General features: G+C 49.4%; 1 protein-coding gene across 1 annotated transcript in view; it reads left to right on the forward strand.

Moving 5' to 3' along the window:
- Positions 1–1,797: 1,797 nt before the first annotated feature.
- The window catches only part of NTN1 (netrin 1), a 171,305-nt gene continuing 145,378 nt past the window's right edge, over positions 1,798–27,724 (forward strand). The window contains exons 1-2 of the mRNA XM_025428389.3: positions 1,798–1,915; positions 2,332–3,418. Of these exons, the coding sequence (XP_025284174.1) occupies positions 2,401–3,418 (1,018 nt within the window). The 5' untranslated portion in view covers positions 1,798–1,915; positions 2,332–2,400. The remainder of the gene's footprint in view (positions 1,916–2,331; positions 3,419–27,724) is intronic.

Genomic DNA, 27,724 nt, shown 5'->3' on the forward strand with positions numbered 1-27,724 from the left:
CTTGGGTGGCTCTCTCTCAGGGAGGGAGTCTGGGGAAGGCGGTTTTCCAAGGAGACTGAGCTGGGCCAAAGGAGCCCTGAGGCCCCTTCTTAGATTCTCACAGTTTGTTTAGAGTGCCAATAAGACAAAATGAGACACTTGATGGAGATAATGCAGCCAGTCAGCTGTTGGGCCAGAACCAGAACCCTGGGCTTTCACTCCGGATTTATTACTAGATCACTCATCTAAAAGTAAGAAACTAACAGGGATTGAGTTTCAAACTCTCAGCCCAGTGGATTCTCCCTCAAAGCGCTTTTGGCTGTGGTGCAGGATAGTCAAAGGATGCTGTCACTGTCCTCTGTCCTTTAGTTAAGGTGGCAGAGAATGAGGCAAGACAGAGAAGCTGGGTGGCCCCAAGGATGCCCCCGAGACTATAATTGGGTGGGATTATGATCCACTTGTCAAGGAGGACAGGAAGGAGCCCCGGTTTCTATGCCAGGATCTGCTCGATGTTTACTAGCTGGGAGATGCTGGGCAAGCTTCTGGACCTCAGTTTCTTCATCTGCGAAATGGGGCGAAGACCTAACTTTGCAAAGCTGTAGTGAGGCTCTCGTGACATAGTGCAGGGCAGAACACCCTTGAAAACACAAGCCCGACTCGGGGGACCTGGGGGGGCGGCTGGGCTGCTCCTCCTCCCCCAGCCTGAGGCTCGCAGACCTGTCTGGAGGGTCGTGGGCCAGTGCCCAAGGGGCCGTCCGGCTGCTTGCCCATCGCCAGCCTCCAGCCCACCGCAGCGTCCCCGGGCACGCAAGGAGCCGCGTTCCCAGTTGGCAGGCCCACCGCAGAATGACAATCGGGGTGGGGACGGGGGGGGGGGGGGGTCTTCAGGAAGAAGGGGTGAGCAGGCCGAGGTTTCCCCCGCCCCTCCCTCCCCGGTCCTCTTCTTCCTCCCGATTCCCGGCTGCCTGCCCACGGGGGCACAGCCCTGCGCGCGGTGCCACCGGGGCCATCAGGCCGGGTTGGAGGAAGGCCCGACCTCGGCGCAGCAAAGAAAACAAACACAGATGTGTTTGGCTGGGACCCGGAGGGAGCACGTCGTCCCCTCCCCTCTCCTCCCCCCACGCCCCGCCGCCCGCGGCTCCCCCGGGCGTGGGGCCGGCGGAAACCTGCGGGGCTCCCAGGGCGGCGCGGGGGGCCCGGGGCGCGGCTGACAGCCCGCGGCCCGCCCCTCCTCCCCGCGTGGGGTGCTCGCCGGGCCCAGCCCCCCCCCCCGTCCGGGGTTTCCCCGGGCGCTCGCCTCGCTTCCTCTTTGTCTGCGCCGCCCTTCCCCGGGCTCCCCGGTTCCCACCCGCTCGCGCCGCGTCCGGGCCGCTCGCCTTTAACTTTCTTCTTTCCCGGGGTTAAAACTTTGCTCGCGAGCGGGCGGCTGCTCGCCGACGTTATTGGCCGGCGCCCCGCCCGGCGCCCCGCCCCCCGCCCCCGCGCTCCCCTCCGCCCCCCACTCCCCCACTCCCCCACTCCCCCCACTCCCGGCGCGAGCGGCGGCGGCGGCGGCGGCGGCGGCGGCGGAGCCTTCGGGGGCGTGCGTGCGTGTGTGTGAGTGCGCGCCAGCGAGCGTGAGTGTGTGTGCGCCCCGGGCGCGGGCTGGGCGGCCCTCGGAGCGCGGCGGGCGCGGCGTCACCCGGGCCGGCGAGCGAGCCAGGCGGCGGGGGCCGGGGCCGGGGCCGGGGCCGGGGCCGGGGCGGGCCGGGCCGGGCCGGGCCGGGGCCGGGGCCGGGGCTGGGGCAGCGGCGGCCGCGCCGGGCATGGAGCTGGCAAGCCCGCGCTGAGGCGGGACGCGCCTGCTGGCCGCGAGCGAGAGGCTCTCCGCCGTCCGGCGCGCGGGCTCCCGGCCGGGGCCGGGCAAACTTTTCTTTCTCTTTTGCCCTCGCCAGAGGTAAAGTCCCGAGCGCGGACTGCGCGGCGGGGACGCGGTCCGGGCCGGCCGGAGGGACCCCGGGCCGTGCGGGTGGAGGGCGTCCCGGGGCGCGGGCATGGCCCCCTCGCGCGGCGTGGAGGCGGCGGCGGCGGCCGGGAGGTCCGGGCGCGGGCGGTGCGGGCTCCGGGCTCCGGGCTCCGGGCCGGGCCGGTGGTGCTGGGCTCGGGGAGGCCCGGGATCCGCCGGCCCCGGACCCGCGGGGAGCGAGGCGGGCGGGCGGGCGGGCGGCCGCGGGGTTGGTGGCGCGGAAGCCGGCGCCCGCCCGCGCCCGCCCGCGCCCCCGCTCGCCGCCCTCCGGGGAGGGCGGGGGTGGGGCGGGAGGCGGCGGAGGGCGCGGGGCGGGCTGGCTGAGCGCGGCTCCCCTCTCTCCGCAGGCGCCTTCTGCGGCGGGCGGACCGACTCCTCGGCGCGGCGCGGCGGGGCCGGGGCAGGCTGGACGCGGCATGATGCGCGCCGTGTGGGAGGCGCTGGCGGCGCTGGCGGCGGTGGCGTGCCTGGTGGGCGCGGTGCGCGGCGGGCCCGGGCTCAGCGTGTTCTCGGGCCAGGCGGCGCAGCCCGACCCCTGCTCGGACGAGAACGGCCACCCGCGCCGCTGCATCCCGGACTTCGTCAACGCGGCCTTCGGCAAGGACGTGCGCGTGTCCAGCACCTGCGGCCGGCCCCCGGCGCGCTACTGCGTGGTCAGCGAGCGCGGCGAGGAGCGGCTGCGCTCCTGCCACCTCTGCAACGCGTCGGACCCCAAGAAGGCGCACCCGCCCGCCTTCCTCACCGACCTCAACAACCCGCACAACCTGACGTGCTGGCAGTCCGAGAACTACCTGCAGTTCCCGCACAACGTCACGCTCACGCTGTCGCTCGGCAAGAAGTTCGAGGTGACCTACGTGAGCCTGCAGTTCTGCTCGCCGCGGCCCGAGTCCATGGCCATCTACAAGTCCATGGACTACGGGCGCACGTGGGTGCCCTTCCAGTTCTACTCCACGCAGTGCCGCAAGATGTACAACCGGCCGCACCGCGCGCCCATCACCAAGCAGAACGAGCAGGAGGCCGTGTGCACCGACTCGCACACCGACATGCGCCCGCTCTCGGGCGGCCTCATCGCCTTCAGCACGCTGGACGGGCGGCCCTCGGCGCACGACTTCGACAACTCGCCGGTCCTGCAGGACTGGGTCACGGCCACCGACATCCGCGTGGCCTTCAGCCGCCTGCACACGTTCGGCGACGAGAACGAGGACGACTCGGAGCTGGCGCGCGACTCGTACTTCTACGCCGTGTCCGACCTGCAGGTGGGCGGCCGCTGCAAGTGCAACGGCCACGCCGCCCGCTGCGTGCGCGACCGCGACGACAGCCTGGTGTGCGACTGCAGGCACAACACGGCCGGCCCGGAGTGCGACCGCTGCAAGCCGTTCCACTACGACCGGCCCTGGCAGCGCGCCACGGCCCGCGAGGCCAACGAGTGCGTGGGTGAGTGGGGGGCGCCGCGGGGCCGCGGGCGGCGGGCGGGGACCGTGGGAGGCGCGTTCGCGGACCGCCCGGCCGGGGAGGGCTGGGAGCCGGCGCACTGGCTCGCCGGTGCTGGCCTCGGAGGCTCGGGTTTGCGCCCCGTGCGCTCCGCCAAGCCAGGAAGCCGGAGAAACGCTGCGGCGCGGGGGGATGGGGTGGGGTGGGGAGGACTTTGCAGAAAACTTGCTGCCGGGTCCCCCTGACTCCGGGCTCAAATGCAAACGTGCTTCGCCTTAACCCTCGGTGTGGCGGGACCCTGGGATCCACCTCCGCCTTACCCTGCCCGCCCTCCCCGCCTTTCCCCGGGCTGCAGCTGGGCGCGCAGTTGGGAACCCCGGCCCGGCTCCCGGGAAGTTCCAGCCCCACGACCGACCACAAATCCCTTGGGAGATGGCAAAGGGATTTGCAGTTTGGGGCCAGTTCAGCACCCTGACGAATATGTCTATCACTCCTGCACCGGCCATTTGTCTTTATGGTTCGGAAACCGCGCCCCCCCCCCTCCCTTTTGGAACAGCCTATTTGTGTTAGCAAAAGAATGAGGTGCTTTAAATGAATTATTATCTACAGATGACAAAGGAAGGGTTCAGTAATTATTCTAAAATAATTCAATCCTGGACCAGAAAAGTATATCAGAGTTTTTTTGTGTGTGTGTTAGCGTCAGGGTTAGGTGAAATGGAACAGCTTTGAATTAACCCAGGGTCCGGCTTCTCGCTTTTTTAATGTGGTTTCAAGTCCTGAAAGAAATCTGACAAAACCAGCACTGGTGACTACTGTGGGGTCAGAAATGAGGCTAAAAAAAAAAAAAAGAGAGAGAGAGAGAGAGAGATCCATTTCTATTTCTGAATTGTACAACTTTGCTGCTGTACAAACTCTCAGGCATCAGTTTCTCCCCAGGAAGAAAAAAAAAAAAACAACCACCCCAAAATAGGAGTGGGGGTGCCCGGGAGGAATGCCAGAGAATTCCAGTAGGATATTTTAATGTCCAAATCCCACGTTCTATTTAAATGAAAATTATTTAGTCCATAAATAAGGCCATTCGGGGTGCATCTTTTGTGAACATATAGCTCTTCGGCCCTCTCCCTACCCCCTGGGGCAGCCGCGCCGGGTTTCTTCAGCCCCTTCCCGGGTCGGAGGCACATGGCTAAGTTTGCTGGTCCCCACAAACACACGTTTTGAGGTCTGGTTCTGATTAATTGTGTCATGTTGTTGTCAAATAGTTTGTGCCTCATGACTGTGGATGCAGACTTTTGAGCGAGCGAATGGAAAACATGTCTTGGAGAGCCGGGTGGGTACTGGGGCCCAGTCCCGCGTCCTGGGCTGCAAGACGGCTGGCTGCACCGCCTGTTGCATGGCGCAGGCCTCCATGTTTTTGCACCGGGTCCCGCTTTTGCAGACCTAATTGTTCATCCCCCTCATTTAAGGCACTGCGCGCTGGTTGCCCAGTTTGAAGAGACTTTGCAGGATTCGGCAGTGAGAGCGAGTAGTTAGACCCTGACTTAGTGGTCTTTGAGAATAAAATTGCTTTGATCTGCTCCATTACTTTAGAAATGTTGGTTTTTCCCATTCCTTCTCCTTCCCCCTCCCTCTTTTCTTTGCTTCCTTTTGTGCGTCAAAACCCTTTATTGACATTTAAAGGGCCTCCCACGGTTGTGCGGTATGAAAGATATCTTCGAGTTGTCAACAGCAGGGTTTAATTGGACAAATGCAAGTGAATACATTGAGGTGAATAAACTAGATCTTGCGGTAACACTGTACTGCCTCGAAGATTCGGCTCAGCCTTGGTATTGTTCAGATTCACCATCCACTCCCCCATCTCTCCTTGTCACTTTGGATGTGGAGACGGACCGTATTTGTTGTAACAATGGTCATGCACTTGAAATAATCTCTGTAGTTTAGGATTTTGTCTTTTGACCAAAGCGTTAACTATGTGCACAAATTGGATTGACTGCTTTTTTTTTTTTAAACAGCCAAATTGAGCAATCAACATATTAACTAATGTAATTAGTAAGTGGTTTTTTTTCTTTTTTTGTTCAAAAAGTTTAATTAGGCCTAATGAGTACGTAATCTGCATGACAAATGATCGGCTAACAATATTTTCTGGTTTTTACTGAAGTTATTTTAATTCTCAGTAGTTAAAGTATCTTTAAATCTTGCCAATTATTCAGTCATCTCATAAAAGCAAAGCCAATTCAACTAAGTTAAAGTTATTTATAGTTTCCTTTTTGAATAGATGTTCTGATATCTTGTAGCTACAGCCCCTGGAACGTCAGGTTGAAGTTCCCATAAAGTCTTAATTGAAGTCTTAGTGATTTTTCCATCATTCCGCAAAAGAGAAAGCCAGCAAAGACAATTTAGAAGTGATTTACAATTAAAGGTCGAGCTTTTTATGAAAAGGCCCTGTAGTGGAGATATGTGAATGAATTAGTATTTGACAGGTGTTCTGAGACACTACAGGGCACTGTGCTAGGAAAAAAAGCATTAATAAATCCTTCAAACACTAACTTTTGTACTATCAGCGGCTCAGATTTTCCCCCCCAACATAATCCTATCTTGTGAATTTCACACTGTTGACATATAAAGTCAAGCTACCCAGATTATTTACAACGAAGGCAGAGTAAAGAAGGATGTTTTTTAATTCCAAAAAACAGTCTTGATAAAAAATGAAACATTATCCCTGTGCCATTTTGTCTTTGCCTTTATAAAATAATGAGACAGTGGTTTATAACAGACTAAAATGGCATCCTTCCCCAGGTTGCCCCGTAGCTCTCCTTCGGCTCCCCCCCACCCCCCAGAAAAAAACCTCCAAAATTTAAAAAGACTTGGATATTCTTCTTTGCCTACCTAGTTCTAGATGAGGCCGAGGTACTTTCGGATTGCTAAGAAATGTGTGCATCCTATAGGTTTTCTTTGGTCAAGCTTTCTTTTTTGGTGCTGTTTCAAGGTTGGGTCTCTACGGAATAAATGTGAACTTGCATAAAGCCCAATTTTATTTTAAATGCAATTTTGGATTTCTTCTGGAAGAAAAAAACCCTCGAAACAATATGAAAGACAAGACCATGTATAACGTTACAGCCTCGACAGCTCTCAGTGGAATAACTAAATACTTTCTTCCGCCCATATGTATCAGCAGTGTTCACATGCTCTTATACACATGTGCATTTACATTCATCGCGTAAAGAAGCATCCATGCATGGTGGGGGTGTGTGTACGTTCAAGGGAAAATGCATGAACAGTTTTAAACCACCTGGGTTGCTAGGCCCCTTTCTTCCCCCTTCGTTTTTTTTTTTTTTTTTTTTTTTTTCAAAAGAGCATCTGAAGACCATATTGTGTTTCATAAATTATTGACATCAGTTTTAATCAGTGTCCGCCTGACGTCGGAGCTGTGTTAGTATTTAGTGCCTGACGAAGCATGCTGTTTAATCTTACTGTGGGGATGTCAGCATGAACCCCTGCCTGGTTTGTGACAGGGTGAGCTTATGAAAACTCGTTTTGCGACTCACTCTATGGCTTTGCGTTGCCCAGCTGAAACCCAAAACCCACACAAAAGACGTCTCTGCAAGATGAGCACCGTGCTGGGCTGGCCTCCTATGGTCTTGGGTACCTGCAACATAATGCTGGTAATTGTTTAAACATGGCTTTGGGAGGTGGGGGGGTCCTCATGCTGCAAATGGCTCTCACGCTTTGGCCTACCATCATCCCCGGCAGGAAGGGGAGGGGGTGTATTGGAGGTGTTGCTGTGAGAAATCCAACGCCCCACTAAAGACTCTTGCAAAATCAGAAGGCTAAAATTATTTGCTCCTTAGTCTAGAGCCTGGCACGTAGCTGTAGATCAGTGAGTATTTTTATAGTCTTAGTAATTATTATAATTATCATCATTATGGTGGTTAACTCTTGAGAGCTTATTTTTTTTTTGCCAAGCACTTATATTAGTCATTTAATCATTGCAACTATGCTAATAATAAGCAGTATGATTGCACTTATTTTACAGATGAGAAAACCATAACCTAGAGACATTCAGGTGGTTTTCCCAAAGCCATGTGGTTAGTAGGTGGTGGAGCTGGGTGTTTATGGTTTGTCTTACTGCATCCTTCGTGTTGACTCCACAGAAAATGGACTGATGGATGGATGGATGATGGATGGATGGATCGGTGGGTGGGTGGTAGTTACATATCCATGTATAGGAGAGAATTGGCACAACCTGTTACTTCTGGTAGAATTGGAGATGGTTCCCTCATTGTATTGATTATGTTATGTTGTATTAATTATGTTCATACGTACATAAATATGAATTGTATGTAAAAAATCATCCTTCACTTTAGCCATCAGGTCCTGTGGGAGCTGGGAGTCAGGAATATAAGTGAAGAGGGCTTAAATACTTTCTTTTGGGTCTTGGCATTTGCAAGTGTTGGTGATGGGCAAGCCTTTTCTTCATTTCAGGGGCTCTGATCTCTCTCAAAGGTGGGGACACAGAGCTGGTAGTCAGAAAATCCTCTTTAACAAGGCCTTTTCCGTTTCCCTAATGTTCTGTACCTCCCTTGCTTCTGTGGAACACATAGGAAAAAAATCTAGGAAGTGGGCTGAGAAGTGTTGTTAAGGAGAAGAGTTTAGCAGCAGACCCTGGCTGGTAGCATACACCTGATAGGTGCAGTTCATGCATGTTAGTTAGCACACGGGCCATTGGTGATCTCGGGCCACCCCCCCCCCACCCTCACCCCGACTCGGCAGCTGGAGTGAGGGTCTCTCCTGGGCTTCTCCCCAGCATCTGGTGGGCAATGAGGCCGCTCCCTACTCTACCCAGAGAAGGGAGACAGAATTGTGTCAGGGTAAACCTTCGAGGGCGGGTCTGTGCGTTTTCAGGCTTTGCCAAGAAGCCTTTGGCCCTGCCCAGACTTCTCTCTGACCTCCTCCTCCTGTAGAAAAATGAGATCCTCGGAAAAGTATTTGAGACTTTATGTCCAGAGTAAATATTGGAAAGGCAGTGGGTTGAGATTCAGATGTTCCCTGGAAGGAATCCCCTCATTTTCTGCTCACAGCTGGTATAGATATCTCCTTCTTGAGATGAGTTGTGCTTTTCATTAAGTAAATTTTTTGTCTTGGGATTAAACCAACATTGTATTCTTAATAGACTTTTATGTTTACACTTCAAAAGTCCACTGGGTTGTTATTCGTGTTATCTTGATGGCTTCTACAGTGTCTGCTATGCACACTGGCCTCACCAAAATAAATGGCTCCCTAGGGAACTGGATTATAAAACCGCCTTATCTGTCCATGCACCAGTACAGATATTTTGTGAGCCAGTATTTTTTTTCTTCCTTTCAGAAGTGATAATCATACCTTGGGTTTCTGCAGTGCCTTTCATTAGAGGGAGACCGGAGGTCTCAGAGGGCTTTTGAAATGCTCCGGATTTAAGCCTAATACTTGCAGAGTGGCCCATGGTATTTTGCCTGTCGTCTGGAAAGACACGCAGCAGTCCCTGTGGTCTCTGCGGCCTCGGAAGATGTGGCATTGGCCTGGGTGGCCAGGGAACTGCAGGGTTGACAGTGGCAGCCCAAGGCGGCTGTCAGGTGGCATCCTGAAGACAGACCACAAACCCCTCCTAAGTGCCAGCCACTGTACTAGGTGCTCTATGTGGGCTTTGTTTCAGTCAATCAGGTCGCCACCAGGAATGGAAGCATCTTGAAAACGGATGTCCCTGCCACCAACGGGGAATTTTTACACCAACAGAACTAAGTGTGGACTGGTCTGCAGGGCACATATTGGCTTAGTCAGTGAGGCCATCACATACACAGGGGGTGTCCCCAGCACTTGTTTCAAAGGCTGATCACGTAAAAGCTGTGTCGTCTTATAACCAGCTCGGGGGTGGGGGTGGGTGGGAGGGGGATGGCTTTCCTGAATAGCACCTGGAGCCTGTGAGCTGCCTGGGCCAGTCCTTCCACCGTCTGCAGTCCTGGGCTTTGACCTGTGTTGCACAACATAGCGAGCTCACTGCATTGCATTGCATTGCATTCCCGTATTCTTGCCCCCAAAACGCATTCCTATGTGAACTCAGAATTGGATTTTATTTTGTTTTATTTTTATTATTTTTTGAGATTTTATTTATTTATTCACGAGAGACACACAAAGAGAGGCAGAGACACAGGCAGAGGGAGAAGCAGGATCCTCGTGGTGAGCCTGTTGCAGGACTCGGTCCCAGGACCCTGGGATCAGGACCTGAGCCGGAGGCAGACACTCAGCCACCCAGGTGCCCCCCGAATTGGATCTTGATTGGCCTTCTGAACATTGTATAGTTGATGTGACTGTTCCCCCATGTCAGAAGGCCGGGACTCATTCCCAGTGTCAGCTCTTGGCCTGTAGAGGGAAATGCTCCCTTCCCATCTCCAGCAACTGGGAGGCCTTTGCTAGGTGTGTGTTCAGCCCGTCTGGGGGTGGGGGCGGGAACGGGGAACCCCTTGGGAAGGGGCTGTGGTCATGTGATGGACAAAGCATGGGATGCCTCCTGTCTGAGAATTCCTCTTCTGATACTGCAGTGCCTGCCCCACACCTCCTTCCCGATAGGCATTTGTCTGAGGCGTCCGTGGACACTCAGGGCACAAGAGCAGATGTCACCGGGCGGGGTGGGGGGGAACGGGACAGGTGTACCAGTGATTCGGAAGTTCTGGGGACTGGAGAAGTGTGCTCTGGCTCTGCCCATGTTGGAGTCATCCCTGGAGCTCCCTGGGCCTCCTGCCATCGGGACGAGCACAGGAGCTATAGTTAGGGGGAAATGAATTCGTGTTGCGGTGCGTTGACGCGTGTAGAGGAGATCCAGAAGACAGATGTTGCTGGGTGTGGTGGACTTCCAGGTTGTCTAAAGGGGTGGCTTTTCAGAGGGCAAAGTAAATTTGCTGGGTGAGAACCTTGAAAGGCAGAAAGTGAACACCCTAGTGCACCCCATCCTCTGATAACCAAGGAATCTACCCAAGTCAGCCAGGAAGAAGGTGCTGGAAGTCTGTCTCTGTGCAGGATTCAGGACTGGCCTGGGTAAGGTAGGTTGAGGTATCAGCGCCCTGGGTACAGGGTTGAGCTCCACATTGGAGCCCATACATGCCCTTTTCTGGTTGGTGCTGTTGATAGAATTTTAGATTTTTCCTCCCAGGTCCTTTTCCGCCTGGGGAAGAAAGAGAGTATTGGTTGTCATGTGCAATTCTCACACATTCCAGAGGCCCCACACCTGAGTTCGACCATCTGTAGGACTGCAGGGACCTTTAAATGGGCTGGTTTTGAATAACTGAGCCTTTGGTAACAAGGAAATGAAAACAGAGCTCTTTTAGTTTCCCAGAGCACCTGTATGTTGCATGACGTTCCATAGTTAGGGGTGTCCCCAAGAGAGGGACACTTTCTGCCTGCCTGATTACCACCATCAGGGCTTCTCATTTTCATCTGTTCCTGCCTGGGGTGGCCATGGTGAGTCCTTAGCAATGGTGCCACCGCTCCCCCATTCTGAAACCAGGGCAGACATTGCTAATCAATCACAGTACTCTGTTCTCTTAAGGCCAGAGGTGGGCTTAGGGTATGGGAATCCTTTTCCGTATAATACCCTGGACAGCCGTTATCACTTAGAATTAGCCTAGGAGATGAACACTCTGTGACACCTTTGTCCCCAGAAGACCTTCCCCAGCTCCCCCAGCATGCAGAGAAGGAGTACCCTGGAAGTGGATGCTTCTGGAGCCATCAATGGTCCCGGCGGCGGGTGCTCTCTTGGGCCTGGGAAGTAAAGAAGCGTTAAAATGGGGATGCCCTCCCTGCAGGTAGAATGCACTTTCTTTGGGGGAGATCGTGCGTGGGAAGGGCGGATGCTTGCACACGTGTACTAACCCGTGAACACGGCTGGGCCCTCCAAGGGAGGAGCTTTGCCGATCGCCCTGGACACAGGAGGCGCAGAGGGTCTGGAGAGGAAGCGGTTTTGGATTTGGCTCCTCTACTGTGGGAGGATTGGATTGCAGTCCACTGCAACACATTTTCCGCACGCATTTGCTTTGTTGTAGTGTTTTGTTTTGTTTTGTTTTTTCTCCCATGCCAAGAGCGTGAGAGACCAGGTTCCCTGAAAAGAGTGTCTTCTAGGAGGCTCAGCTCCGAGGCTCCCAGGCAGGTTCCCCTGGACTAGGAGAGCTAGGGGTTGGGGCTCTGGTGCATGAGGCTTCCCGGGGGCTCTTCCCACCTCAGAAGTTGGGCCCTCGCCCCCTGAGCCCCATCTGTGTGGCATTGTGAGACCTGCCTGGGCCACTTCCCTCGGTGCTCTGCTGCCATTTGGGCCAAACAGTAACCGATGATTCCAACCCCAGCATGAAAAAGGAAACACATTGTGTTTACAGATCCAGGATTTGGCACCCGAAACATCAAAGTACCTTTGAGTCGCACGCCCCAGGGCAGGGCTGTTGGACACCCTGCCCCGCGTCCTGCGGCCAGCCTGTTTCCTCTCCCTGAAGCCAGCCCTCCGAGGTGGGCAGGTTGATCCCAGCCAACTCTCTGTTCCCAGACCCAGCCCTGCCTCACTCCGTGGCTCAGACCCCGTGGCTCAGAGAGTTCACGGCGAGAGAGTGGCCCGGCCTTCCCTGCTATGCGAGCAGGACAAGTGCTGCTCATGCCCCATCCACAGAAACCAGCCCTCCCGAGACCCTGTTCTCGGGCAGATTGGCCATCGTGACCCCCAAAAATCCAAGGGTCAGGGCTTTGCTGTGTTTCTCACACCTGTTTGTTGTTAGAACCAGGGTGGGAGGGCTGACCATTCTCCTGGAGTCAGTGATGCCTGCAGGAGAACATGACCCACATTTGAGTGACAAGCGTGTTCTGCTTTTGCTGCTCCAGAGGAATTATTTCCTTCTATGATCAAGCTCGGAGGGCACAGCTCTCTGTTTAATGATAATACGGAATAGCACGATGTGTGGTTGAGACAGGCCATGTCCAGCCTCACGCTGCCCGGGTTACAGCTCCATCTCCACCCACAGGGTCACCTTGGGCCCCTCTGGGTGCCTGGATTCAGTGCCCTCGGTGTGCTGGGGGTCTGTGCAAGACCCCGGTGGGATACAGGGGGCCGGGGAGTGAGAGGAGCCCTCGCATCGTGCTGCCAGGGGGACTCAGAGGAGGGGCACAGGAAGGAGACCCAGAGGCAGAGTACTTGTCCTCGCCTTTGGGCTTTTTTTTTTTTTTTCCTTTTTAAGATTTTTATGTATTTATTTGACACAGAGAACATGAGAGCTTGTGCAAGCAGGGGGAGCTGCAGGCAGAAGGAGAGGGACAAGCAGGCTCCCTGCTCTGCGGGGCTTGATCCCGGTACCTGAGGATCATGACCTGAACTGAAGGCAGATGCTCAACCCACTGAGCCACCCAGGCACCCCCGGCTTTTATCAACCCACACGTCTATCACCCACCCTTTCTGCTGCCGTCCTCTGCTGTAGACACTGTGCAGATACTACCTCGTCTGACCCTCACAACAGACTGTGATGTGGGTTCTCTCATTATTAGTCTTCAGTAGATTCCTTTATGAAGTGTGACATCCATACAGAAATGCACTCGGATCCCAGCTCTAGGACTGTTGATGAGCACCCACATCCAGAACACACCAGCACCCTGGAAGCTGCCCTGGGCTCCCTCTCCCTCACCACACCCTCTTCCCACCATACGTTGATTTTGACTGGTTTTGAGCTCTGCCTAAGTGTAATTGTGTTCTGGCTTCTTTTGCTCAGCATCTCCTCGGTGGCGTGTATTTCCGAGCGGTCTCATGAGTTTCCATGGCCGTGCGGTGTGTTGTGGTGTACACGTAACACACTTTAGTCACCCGTTCCATTTACAGCGGACACTTGGGTGGTTGTTGCATGCCAGCTATTGCAAATGATGTTGCTGTGCACTTACTCGTCCACATCTTTGGACTTGTGCATGTGTGAATGCGTTTCCGCTGGGTGCGTATCCAGAAGTGGAATCACGGGATCCTAGGGAGGACGTGGACCTGCCCCAGGGTCACACAGCTAGTAGGCGGTAGGGTTCAAAGGAGAATCTAGGTGGTGTAGGCCCCGGGGTCTTGCTTCTCCCCACTGTGCCCGGCTGCCTCTCATCTTTAATCCGTATATACCCTGTCCCAGAAAACAATACTGTGGGCAAAGATTCCCTTTACTTCTCCTGGTCTTGGTATTTTCTTCTGCAAAGTGAGGAGTTGGAGCATGAAGACCATCTTCAGCTTTGATAGTTACAGCGGAATGAGCCTCCCACCTGAGGCTTCTTCTGCTGTGTGACCCACCTCTCTGTTCCAGTGGGAGTCCCTCAAAAGACTGGCCGGGCTCTGGGGATGAAGACTTGAAGACTACCAGGGATTTGTCTTCCCCCTCACCTCCTCCTTCTCCACCAGCTGTTCCACTTGGGGAGGGGAAGACCTGGGATGCATTCCTTCTTGGCCCTCCTGCGTGTCAGCGAGCCAGTCTCCTCTCTTCAGATCACACGTGTGCAGCTGGATGAATGTTGACAAAGTCAGCTCACCTGTGTAATTGGCTCAGCCATCAAGAAATAAAATATTTCCAGAGGGCCTCCTCCGTGTGTCCTCCAAATCGCCACCCCGAGGTGTACCACCATCTTGGCCTCTAGCACCGTAGATTTCGTTTTGCCTGCTCTTGAACTTTATATAATTGAAATCCTCCTGTATGTACTCTTCAGGACCCACCTTCCTTTGCTCAGCCAGCCTTATTTGCTTAACATATCCTAGAGTCTTCTTTGGTCTGATGGATGATCTCAGCTTCTTGGGGGTACTATTCATCTCACTTGCTTTGTCTGCTGACCTTTTGCTCATGGGAATGATTTCCTTGTTTGCTTTGTAACGTCCGACCGTGAGCTTGTCTTTTTGGGGGATTTTGTGGAAATCCTGCTGGTCTTAGTTCCGGAGTATCTCTATTGAGTTGACTTTGCCAGACATCTTGGAGGTATCCTTGGGGTGGGACTGGTTTTTCCATTAATGAATCATCCTGGGCATTCCTGTATCAAGTGAGGAGTACGCTTTTTCCTCCCATCCTTCCCGGGCCTGGATCACTACTGGTTTTCCAGCTGGTCTCCCTGCCCTGTCTGTCTTGTTCCCCAGCCCCTAGTCTGTTCTTACTGGTAGTTCTCACTGCCAGATACTCAAATGGATGTCTTCCTCGGTCCCTTGATCAGGTGTCATTTCTTGCTGCAGCTGGCCCCGATTGTCCTACTTAATAATATCCTAAGACAGCTCCCTCATCTGTATTTGTCTGTCTCCTTCACACACATGCACGGGCGCACGTGCACATTCCCAATCACCCTTTTCTTACTTTCTCCTTTTCCCCCCATAACACTTACCACCTTAAACGTATTACATAATTTACTCCTTTACTGTATTTATTAACTGTCTTTTCCAACCTGCCACTTATTCCCTTTAACACTTGTTAGAAAGTAAGTTAACGTAAGGGTGAGAGTCCTTGTCTGTGTTGTTCATGAGGGGCCTGGCATATAGTAGGTGCTCACTAAGTATTTGTTAAAGGAAAGAATGCAGGGCCTCATTGGTAACTCCTGGCCTTGTAGGACCAAAGGCCTCATCTCTTTTCCATGTATGGATGCTAAAACCTGAGCCCAGAGCCAGGAAGGCCTGTTTCCAGGTCAAATAACCAGGCTTTCTTTCCTCTGATCTTTTTCTCTGTCTTATCCAGTTCCACTCACACATACTCCTTTGGTCACCACAGTCTCAATGTTTCTCTTAATACTTTGGCTTTCAGATTCTTATTTCCTCCAGCACCTGGGGATTTCCATTTATTTCTTGTGGGATCTGCTATGCATTAAATATTTTTTAAAATTACTATTTCATCTAGTATTTCTAGATGTTTGCAATGGTAGGGGGTTCTGCATGAGCTCAGTCCACCTTGTTGCCAGAACTCGAAGCCATATATTTTAATCTTTCATCCATCTGGAATTAATTGTGACATATGGTGTGAGGTAAGGATCTCTTATTTTTTTTCATCAAATATTTAGCCAGTTATTCAGTGACAATCATTGGGAAAAAAAAATCATTCTCAGTGATTTGAGATGCCGTATTTATTAAATGCTTACGTTTTCTTATAAACTTGGATCTGTTTCCTGGATTTTCTGTTTTGTTTCACTGATCTGTCTATTTTCCTGCCACTTCCTATCTGTTTGGCTAGTGTATTTTGGTGTCTGGTGGGTTCAGTATTTACTGATTCTTTCACATTGGCTCTTTTCCAGTTATTCTCATTGCTATTCTTACGTATGTATACATGTATGCATAGGCTTTAGGTAGGTTTGTCAAACCTCAATACACATGCCCTGGATAATTTGACGGCAGTTTTCTTAAACTAAACTCGGTGACAATGGATAGCTTTACACTTTTTAAATTGTTACCATATCAGCTCGACCGTTGTACTTAATGCTTTGGTTATTTAAACTTCTCTGTTAGGGTTGTAAGGATGTGAGGTGGGTAGAATGTGAGTCTGAATAAAATCACAAATTGTGTGTTTCTTGTCGCTTCTTCCAGATAAATTTTAAAGAGGTTTTATTGAGTTCTAATTGAAATTCAATAAACTGCACATATTTAAAGAGTATAATTTGGTAAGTTTGACATATGTGTGTACCTATGAAGGCATCACCACAATCGAGATACAGAACCTATCCATCATTCCCAAATGTTTCCTAATGCTACTTGGTAATTCCTCCCACACCTCCTGCCCCTTTCCATGAGAGCCCTTTCTGTCATTTTATATTAGCTTGCCTTTCTAGAGTTTTATATAAATGGAATCATATGGTATATATTCTTTTTTTGTCTGGTTTCTTTTAGTCTGCACAATTATCTTGAGATTCATCCGTGATGTGACGTGCATCAGTAGTTTGTTTCACTGCTTTTTATTTCTGATACTCTTCCATTGTGTGGAAACAGCACCCTTTGTCCATTTACCTGCTGATGGACATTCAGGTCATTTCCCATTTTTGGCTATTACAGATAAAGCAGCTGTGAACATTCCTGTGCACGTTTTTGCATGCACGGATGCTTTCATCTCCCTTGGGTAAATACTTGGGAGTGGAGTGACTGTATAATACTGGAAGTGTATGTTTAACTTTTTAAGAAGCTGCCACACTGTTTTCCAGAATGGTTGTACCATATTACATTCACACCAGCAGTGTGAGTGTTCCAATTTCACCAATTTCCAATCCTTGCCTGCATTTGATATGGTCAGTCTTTTAATTTTAGCCATTTTAAGAGGTGTATGGTAGATACCTTTACAATTTTAAACCTAACAATCCAGAACTGTTGAACATTTCATATTCATTTTCTTCATATTTATATGAAGTTTATTCATATCTTCTCTTATGTCCTTCTATGGAGTATATAAATGTCTTTATTTTAACCTCACACTCTTTAAAAGAAAGTTGATTCCATGTAATCAAAATTTCCATATAATTTTGATTACTATTATGAAAGGGATTTTTTTTTCCTTTTTCATTTTATCTTCCGACAGATGGCTGACATACAGAAAAGCTCGATTTTTATATAAGTATTTTGCAACCTGCAACTTCACTGAACTTTTTAAAGTATTTTGCATAGTGTTCCAGTTAATTCTCTTCTTTTGGATTTTTTCATATTCAACTGTGATCCTCAAATCATGGATTTTTTGCTCTTTTTTTCCCCCTAATATTTGTACTTTTATTTTTCCTGTCTTACTGCATTGGATAGAACTTCAAAGTTTTATCATTAGGTATATTTTTGTTACTAACTTTAGATAGATATTCTTTATCATGCTGAAAGAGATGACTTTGATTCCTGGTTTACTGGGAGATTTGCCCCTTTTTGTTGTTATTGTTTTAAAATAAGAGTGTGTGGAATGTTAATTCTTTGGAGAGCAATCAAAATGATCGTGTATTTTCGCTTTGACTATTAATGTAATGAATTGCATTAATTTCATTCCTAACTTTTTAAAACAGATTTATGGAGATATAAATCACATACCATACAATTCACCCATTTAAAATATAGGATTTAGTGTTTTTTGAGTATGCTTATAGAATCGTGCAACCATCACTAAAATTAATTCCAGAACATTTTTGAGGAAACCTGAGTGTCTCAGTAGGTGAAGCATCTGCCTTCAGGTCAGGTCATGACCTCGAGGTCCTGGGATCAAGGCCCATGTTGAGGTCCCTTCTCAGTGGGGAGTCTGCTTCTCCCCCTTTCTCTGCCCCTCTGCTTGTGTGTGCTTTTTCTCTGTCAAATAAACAAATAAACAAATAAATAAATAAATTCTTTAAAAAAAATTTCCAGAACATTTTTGCCTTTCAAAAAGAGAACCTTGTACCCATTAGCATGGTTCTTCCATGTTGCAGAATCTGTCAGTACTTTATTCCTTTGTATGGCTGCATAGTATTCCATTGTCTGTGAACACTACATTTTATTTATTGGTTCTTCTGATGGTGGATATGTCGGCTGTTTCCACTTTTGGGATGTTAGGAATAATGCTGCTATGAGTATCAATGTGGATAGGTTTCTGAATGGATATGTGTTCCTATTTATCTTGGGTTATGTATCTAAGAGTGGAGTTGCTGGGTCATATGGTAACTCTGTGTTTAGCTTTTTGAGGAGCTGCCAGACTGTTTTCCAAAGCAGCTGCACCATTTTACACTCCCACCTGCAACATATGAGGGCTTCATTTTCTCCACATTCTTCTTGTCGATACTTATTCCCTATCTTTCTGATTATAGCCTTTCTGGTGGGTAGGAAGTGGTATCTCATTGTGGTTTCATGATTTTCTAAATTTGAACTATTCTAGCATTTTGGAATACATTTATTTGGTGACATGTTGTTCTTTGCTAATATTTCATTTTTGATTTTTTAGATATCTTCAGAAGTGAGATTTGCCTGAACTTTTTTCTCCTTATACTGCCTCTCCTATCAGGGCTGTTCTAACTTTATACAATGGAGTGAAAAGTTTCCGATCTGTTCTGTGCCCTGGAGTGATTTAAGTAGCATGAGAGATAGCTCTTCCTTGAAGATTTGCCTAAATTAGCCCATCTGGGCCCTGTGCCATTTTTGGAAGTAGTTATCTGATAACCATTTCAATTTCTTCCATGCTTATATATTTACTCAGGAATTTTTCATCTGCTTTTTGAGTCAAATCTGGTAATTTGTTTTCCAGGAAAGTTATCATTTACCAGGATTTTCTTTTTTTTTTTTTCTTTTTAAAGCCTAGTTGTATATAGCAATCACTAAAATTATTTTTAAAAATTTCCATATGTGCCTGTATCACCTTTCTGACTTCTAATAGCACATATTTATTCTCACTCTCTGCCTAGGTTTGGTGTTTTTTTGATATTTTTGAAAGCGACGGTAATGACACCTGATAATATCTACTGAACACTCACTGGGTGCCAGGCCCTGTGCTGAGCACTTTGTATGCACTCAATTTTAAACTCTTTAGAGCTTTGTGAGTTGAGTACGATTATCCCCATTTTACAGGTGGTTGAGAAGTTCAGAAATTCAGCTTGCCTGATGTCACCTGAATACAAAGCCCAGAGCTATAATTCTAACACAACCTGCCTGCTCTCAGTGCTGGGGCTCTTAGGCACTGCTTGGACCTGCCCCTTGTTTTTGACTGTTGTATATTGTTTCCAATTTTCTTTTTTATTTTTATGTATTTATTTAGAGAGAGAGAGAGACAGTGTGCAAGTGGGAGTGCCTGTTGGGTGGAAGGGCAGAGGGAGAGAGAGAATCTTAAGCAGGCTCCATGTCCAGTGCAGAGCCTAAGGTGGGACTCAGTCTTATGACCCTGAGATCATAACGTGAGCCAAAATCAAAGATCAGATGCTTAACCGACTGAGCTACCCAGGCGCCCCTGGATCCAATTTTCTAATATCTATTTCACCTCTATTCATTTCTTGTTTAGGATTTTGTGGCCTTTCTGATATTTTTCGTTAGGTGCTCCGTTCAGCTAATATCATGATTTTCTTATTGCTGCTTGACAGTGAAAGCATCGAAGGCTGTGACTTTTCTCTCTAGTGCAGCTTTCACCACCCACCCTTCGTTTTGATTTGCGCTGCTCCCTTTGTCACTGCTTTGACAATGACTGTGTCATTATAGTTTTGACCTTCTTTTGCTCCTGCAGTTTTTTATGAATTGCATTTTCATTTCCAGGGGAGTACATCCTTAAAAGATAGGTGTTGTCATTAATGGCCAATTTTATTTTTTTGCAGCCGGTACAGTTTTTAACAGTCTAGTGTGTGTATGTGTAAGATCAACTCTGTTGATATTTCATAGGAACTGAAAGAGAACTCTGTTTAGGGCAGAGTTCAATATATTTGTTAAATCTATCTTACTCATTTTGTGCCTTTAGATACCCTGTATCTTTGTTTATATTTTTGCCTGCTTGGAGCCAAAACACCACCTAACTCGGAGACACCAACATTATCTGTCACTCCCAGTATTTATCAAATTAGGTGACCAAGCCATTAAACCTTTTAGAAATTAAGAAAACTGCAAAAGCATATAAGGCATGTGAGTGCAAAGTAAAAGCAGCAGTCGCAAGATCGTGTTTGAAATGTTGAGTTCAGAGCAGAGTGCAATGACTAGGACAAAGCTGGTTGTTTGATACTAATATTGGGAAAAACACATGCGCTGTACCGTGAACTTGAGTGGACATCACCTGGGCTTTGGTCTCCTCCTTAGTGGAAAGAGGGAGTGGGCAGATGTTTTCTCAGTCTCTTCCAGTCCCTTCCATCCCACAATGATGGTTTTGGGGTTCCCCACTAAGTGATACCAGAGTGGCAGTGAACTGGGAATAAGGGTGAGAAATAGAGAAAAGGCCAGGATGATTCCTGGTTGAAACTGGAGCAGTTTGAGCTGACAGCTGGGCTGAGTTTATTGCTTTGGCTCATTCCTGTCCTTACATGAAGATCTGCCTCATTGCCTTTTGGCCTGGCAAAGAAGGTTTGCTGAAGCACGAGTCAGTCTGCAAGGACAAGATGATGAGGCCACAAGAACTCACTGACATGGGGTGCCATTTCTAGCAATGAGCTATGACTCTGATAGCTTGGTTTGCCTCTGGAATACACCCCTCGCTCCACCCCAGGAGCTCTGAGATCCCCCAAAAGAGTATTTCCATGGGCGGCTTCCTGTAGGAATGGGCAGGATGGGCAGCTCTATGCCTGCCTCTGTGTCTTCTCCCTCTCCTGCCAAGGGGTGATTAACTCATGGAAGAAAGAGGGGATGCTAAAGAGAGAGGCATGTGTTTCACAGGATACCAGAACCATAAGAAAGGCTGAAAATGATTGAGCTAAGTATCCAATTTAAGAAGTGAGGGGAAAAAAAATGAACAGAATAAGCCAGAAAGAAAGTGGTGGGGGGGGGGGGAGAGAAAAATAAGAAGTCAATGAACTAGAAAAAAAAAAATACTCCACGGAGAGGACCAACCAAAGCCAGAAGGTGGTTGTTTGGAAAGACTCATAAGGCAAACAAGTATCTGGGAAGATTGGTCAAGAAAAAAAGAGAGAGAGAGAGAGAAAGAAGGCACAAATAAAAACATTAGGAATGAAAAAAAAAAAAAACATAATCAGAGATCTGGCATAGACAGAGGTAATACCATGAATAACTTTATGCTAATAGATTTAAAAGTGTAACTTCTGGTATCACGATCAAACCCTGGAGCGTTTCTCACAGAGCTGCCCACAGACGATGTACATTAAAATCTGACATGGAACCAACACAAAAAAACAGATAGATTGGACTTCGTCAAGATTTAAAACTTGTGGTTCAAAGGACACTTTCAAGAAAATGAAAAGACAGCCTAAAGAATGGGAGAAAATATTTGCAAATCGTGTATCTGATAAGGGCCCAGAATATATAAAGAATGCCATATCCACCGAAATCTTACAACTCAACAAGAAGGTAAACTCAAACTAAAAAGCAGGCAAAAGACCGAAATAGACATTTCTCCAAAGAAAATATACACATAGCTGAAAAAGCATGTGAAAAGATGCTCCATGTCATTAGCCAGTGAAATGTGAATCAACGTCACACTGAGATGCCACTTCACACCCGCTAGGATGGCTCATAATTGAAAAGATAATCGCAGGTGTTGAGAAGAATCTGGAGAGATTGGAATCCTCATGCATGCACTGCTGGTGGGAATGAAGAGTAATATAGTCACTTTAGGAAAGAGATTCTCAGAAGGTTAAATGTGCAGTTACCACGGGACCCACAGTTCTATTCCCAGGTGTATACCTGAGGGAAACAGAAATATGTGCGCAGGCAAAAACCTGTACATGATTGTTTGTAGGGGCATTATTCATAATAGCTAGGATGTGGAAACAGCCCAAATGTCCTTCAGTGGATGAATGGGTAAGTAAAGTGTGGTATATCCATTCAATGGACTATTATGCAACCACGTAAAGGAAAGTAGTACTGAGAGATGCTTAGACAAGGATATATCTTGAAAACTTCATGGTAATTAAACCCAGTTGTGCAAGACCACATACCTTATGATTCTACTTATGTGAAATGTCCAGAAAGGACAATTTTTTTTTTAATGAACTAGATTTTATTTATTTATTTATTTATTTATTTATTTATTTATTTATTTATTCATTTTATATATATCTATATATAGATATATAGACTTGATCCCAGGACTCCAGGATCTCGCCCTCGGCCAAAGGCAGGCGCTAAACCGCTGAGCCACCCAGGGATCCCCCAGAAAGGGCAAATTCATATGGAATGCAGACTGATGGTTGCCAGAGACTGGAGGAAGGGGTGAATGAGGATTTGGGGTTTCTTGTTGGGGTGACAAAATGTTCTGGAATAGATAACAGTTGTGTGGAACCTTGTGATGATGTCAAAAACCATGGAATTGTATATTTTGCGAGGGTTAATTGCATCATATGCAAATTATATTAATTTTTAAAAAACGGAGAGTGGGAAATGCTTATTGAAATGTGTATTTCTGAACCTTTCCCTAGCTTCATGAAGTCACATATCTGGGGGCGAGAGCAAGAAATCTGCACTTTGGCTAATAGTTGCGATGAAACCTGTGCGCAGAAAGGTTGAAGAATCTCTGTCCGCTTTTCCTTTGAGTCAAATTCCAATTAATATTAAAAGAATGATGGATGTAGGAAATCAGTATTGGGGTAGTGGGGGGAAATCCCAGGAATAGTTGTAGAGAATCACAGTGTCTGCTAAAGTTAGCGAGTTGAAGGTATGAGACATAGAACGTTTCCCTAGTGCCGGAGCATCTTGCCACAATTTCAGATGGAAACATAGTCACTTTACTGCGAAGGCACCAGGCAGACATCACTTTAAGCAGGTGATCAGAACTAATGTAACTCCCTCGAGATATAGCATCCCTTCTGCGGGATCTTGCTGAAAATCTGTAGCCCGAATTTAATCACGACAAAACATCAGACAATCTCAAACAAGAGACACCCTACAACGGACCTGGCGAATCCTCTTCAAGAGCATCAGAGTCATTAAAGACGAAGAAAGACTGGAGGTCTGTCGCCGGTGGGAAGGGGAAGAGAAGACACACCTGTACTCAGGTCTCTGGAGCACATCCGTCCTGGACCAGGTAAGGACATTAATGAGAGTTGATGAAATTGGAATAAGGTGTGTAGCTTAGGTGTCTGTTTCCTAGGTTTTGATCATTCCTGGGTCTGTTAAGATATTAACATTTGGGGGATGCCGGGTAAAGGGTACGCAGAAATTCTCCGCACCATTTCGCACCTTTTCTGTGAGTCTAAAATGACCTCAGACAAAAATTATGAAGACACCACTCTCCTAGAGCATCGTGATTCCCATTCTGAAAAGCATTGCTGGGGCAGGAAGAGCTCTGGCTTTGGAAGTGGCTGGATGCCTGACGCTGTCACCTACCGGTGAGGCCTAGAGCTTCTCAGCCTCACTTCCTCGTCTGCGAAATGGGATTAATCATGCTGGCGTTCTAGGATGGTGGGAGGACTGCAGAGGAAATGCTGTTTACAACACCAACTGCTGTGTCTGCATGTGGCAGGTGCTTCAGAAGGGCCAGTTCCCCAGGAGTGCACAGGAGTTCTGCTCCCCACTCTTCAGAATCATGCCCGCCCCTTACCTGGGAGGGAGAGGATGGGTCCTCTGGGCTGGGCTCTTGGGGCCTAGCAAGGAGCCTCCTAAGCACCCTGGCCCAGCGGCTGAGAAAAGGTGCATCATGGGAGAGGGGAAGAGGAAAGCAGCCGGCCTGGGGAGCTTTCTCACAGGCTTTTGCTGGCAGGCTGCTTAAAGTTATACCAACTTCAAACAAAAAGGGTTTTCAGACACAAAGGAAGGCTCAACCTGGCCAGTGCCAGGCTCGGCTTGGCATCTGAAATCAGAAATCCAAGCCCTCAGAGCTCACAGGCAGGCCAGACCTTCCTGGTTGCTCTCCTGCCCACTCCCCCCCACCCCCACTCCAGGAATGCCAAGAACCTAGGGCAGAGCTCCTCTCTGGGGCTCGCTCCCTCTGTTGACCTTGGGGACAAATTAATTAGACTTAAATAAAAGCTAGTTCCCCCACAGAGTGTATTCTGCTGATGGCCGAGGCTGGGCGACAGGCCTGGAGGTGGTCCTCCCAATCCATCTGCTGACTCCTCCCCAACTTTGCGGCATGTGGGTGCCTGTGCTCCTCTGGTTTGCTTCATGGGTTATTGTTAAATAAAACAAAGCAGGTAACATGCAGAGTAGGCCATGTACCGTAGGTAGTTTCTCAGTCTCCGTTTTTCCATATGCCCCTCCACGTTCTGTTTCCTGGGTCTCCTGTGTGGCCAGAGGGATGCAAGAGCGTGAGCCAGAGTGACAGGCATAGTCATAGAACATTGGAATGATTGGGTGCGTTTATTTATTTATTTATTTTTAAGATTTTAATTATTTGAGAGGGAGAGAGAGAGTGCGAGCAGGAGCAGGGGGGTGGGGCAGGCAGAGGCAGAGGGAGAAGCAGGCGCCCTGTGAGGAGCCCAATGCGGGACTCGATCCCAGGACTCCGGGATCACGCCCTGAGCCAAAGGCAGATGCTTCACCAACACCCCTGCATTTAAAGTAAGCTTTCCCTGTGACTTGGCACATCCGCCTCTCAGAACCTACCCTAGAGCAACACACAGGTACCTGTGCAAAAAGGTACCTGCAGGTGTGTGTCCCAGATCCATAGGGACCTAAATCCATCTGTGTGACTTATCTTCATTTTCTCTCTCCCTATCCATGATCCATAGCTGTGCTATCTACATATGCACCCACAGAGAAACCCAGCCTGGAAAGAAACAGCTAAATAAACTGGTGTGTTCACCCCCTAGCATGTAATGCTGCACGTGAAGGTGGTGAATTCTCATGTGTGTGGCCACCGATGGAATGCTGTGTTGGACAGAGCACCATATGATGGGTGCATCAAAGCCAAATGCTGTGCCTCAGTGCTCCCGAGGATCCTGTCTCCATCCCTCCACCCTTGCCACAGCCCTGGCACCTAGTAGGGTGCTTTTGCCGAATAGCCCTGGGGCTCGGGAACCTTGGCACCTACTGATGTTGCTTTTGTGCAGATGATGAATTGAATTCATGAAATTAATGAAGAACCAGGCCTGGGGTGGTTCTGACTTGGTGCTGACCTAGACCACGTGTGTACAACTGGCAAGATCAGCCTGCGGGCTAAATGCTGCCTGTCGCTGGTTTGTAAAGAAACTCCAAAAAACCCCACAAAACTCCCATTGGCATGCAGCCACACCCATTTAGTTAGGGACCCTCTGTGGCTGCCATCCCTACAATGGCAGAGCCGCGAAGTTGCAACAGAGACTGTGTGGCCTGCAGAGCCTCCAATAGTTATCATCATCTGGCATTTTCCAGGAAAAAAAAATAAAAGCGGTCGAACCCTGCCCCTAATCCCTTCTTCCAGACCAATCCCTGTTTCTTCCAATACCTGGGGCACATTCAAAAGATCTGGCCTGTTCCTGCTGCTCTGTGACTTTGGGGAGGTTTGGAAGAGCTGCCTCTAAAAGCCCAGATGAATGGTTACTTTTTTTGTTTTTGTTTTTTTTAGATTGTATTTATTTATTCATGAGAGACACAGAGAGAGAGAGAGAGGCAGAGACACAGGCAGAGGGAGAAGCAGATTCCCTGCGGGGAGCCTGCTGTGGGACTCGATCCCAGGACCCCAGGATCATGCCCTGAGCTGAAGGCAGACGCTCTACCATGGAGCCGCCCAGGCTCCTAGGATCAATGGTTACTTAAAGGCAAATTCAACATTAAGAAAGTTACCGCGTCCCTCCAGTGCCCAGAGTCCTGCAGCCGCGTCCTATCAAGGCAGTCCTCTGTGGGTGTTAGCCATAGAACTTCCCAAAGGCTTTCTTTCTTAAGCAACCCCCTCAACCCGCAGACCTGACGCCCTCCCCGCCCAGGACTGTGCCCTGGCCTGTGTCTCTGTGATTCTTAGAACCATGCAGGATGCTGGCACAGAGCAGGTGCTTAACAAACATACATCAATGAAAAGTATTAAAAAACAAACAAACAAACCAGACCACAATTACCTTCATTCTCTCGCTCTGGGCAGCCTGTGCAAAGGGTATCCGCCAGAAATTAAAGACATCTATGGATCCTTTTTTTCTTTTTTTAAAGATTTTATTTATTTATTCATGAGAGACACAGAGACAGAGGCAGAGACACAAGCAGAGGGAGAAGCAGGCTCCATGCGGGGAGCCCGATGTGGGACTCGGGTGCGACATGGAGCAGATCCACCTTGCCCTGAACGCCTTGGCCCCTCTGGGTGCCCAGGCTGCAGAGAGGCTTTTCCCAGGGCCTGGGTGGTCACCCGTTTGCTTTGGCAGGGGTCCCTTGGGGGCACTTGACGTCTGATGTTTTAGGCCGTATATGGGACACACCAGGCCGCCCTGACAAAGGAGACCCCAGCCTGCTAGGAACTGGGAGGCAGACAGTGAAGGCGATGCTCTTTCCCAGAGAACCTAGCAACTAGGTTAGCATTTCCAGAAGGGTTTTTGTCTGATTCACAGGCTAATTTCAGCAAGCAGGGTGATTATCTAGAACAATGTGCCCTGCAGAGTGACGTCCCTGACAAGCCCAAATGCTAACTTGAGGAGGAAGCGCTCATTCAGGCCACAGGGGAAAGCGTGGAAAACCCAGTGGTGCTCAGTGGCCCACTGCCTGCCCAGGTTTGTCCGAGGACCTGCCTCGCTCGGGGGTGGTGGTGGGAGGACTGGCTTCTGCTTTCTCTTTGAGCAGGGATGGAAGACAAGGGGGTGGCGGTCGCAAGGGAAGGATTAACACCCCCACCCCCTGCTCGTTCTATAATGGGGATATTCATCTTGCCTTGTAGAGGGGGTCTTTCTTTGCAATGGAAAAATCTCCCCCCCACCCTGCCCCCCTCCCCGTACGGTATTTGTCAATGGTGCCCTCATGAGGCCCAAAGAAAGGGGTGGGGGGAATTCAGAACAGGAGTCGGGGGACAAGAATACACACTAAATATTTGGAATGAGAGGACGGGTTGGGTTTGGCGGGCAAGGCGGGAGATTATGCCAAGTGGTGGGGGGCTGGGGGGGCAGCGGGGGACGAGTCTCAGTCTCAGCTCGAGCCCTGCCTGGTCAGGTGGCAGCAGCCCACAGCCCTTCCTACGGGAACAGCCTCCAGCCGAGCAGCCCAGCGAGAGCTTTGGGATGCTAATGGGCCTTTAGGAATGCTAAATGGAGCATTTCTGTCGCAACACAGGGGGGAAAGGAGCAGAGAAAGAATTTCAGTTTTGAAGTTTTCTCTGGGGAGGGCCGGACAATGGTGGTGTAAATGGACAGAGTAAAAGTTTTCTCTGGGTTAGGAAAAAGAAGAATGAAGTGCGCATGCCCTCCTGGCAGCACCTCGGTTGGGCTACATGGGTGCCAGAGCGCCTCTGCAGGGCTGGACGGGACTTGGCTGGGTTCAGCGCCTCCTGGGCAAAGGGCGGCAGGCCTGGCTGAGGACCACTAGGTGGGTGCCTGTCTGATCCAGATCCTTCTGCTACCTTGCTGCCTTCATTCAGTCACTTGTCCAGGCGGTCATTCACTTGTTCCTTTTCTTATTCATTCATTCATTCTTCATCGATCCAGTCATATTCATACACACATTCATTCCATACATTCAGTTATTCCTTTTCCCATCCATCCATCCATCCATCCATCCATCCACCTGTGCATCCATCCATCCACCCATCTATCCATCCACCCACCCACCCATCCATCCATGCACCCATCCTTCCACTGACCCATCCACCCATC

This window comes from Canis lupus, chromosome 5 (assembly GCF_003254725.2).
Source record: "Canis lupus dingo isolate Sandy chromosome 5, ASM325472v2, whole genome shotgun sequence".
NCBI classification, from domain to species: Eukaryota; Metazoa; Chordata; class Mammalia; order Carnivora; family Canidae; genus Canis; species Canis lupus.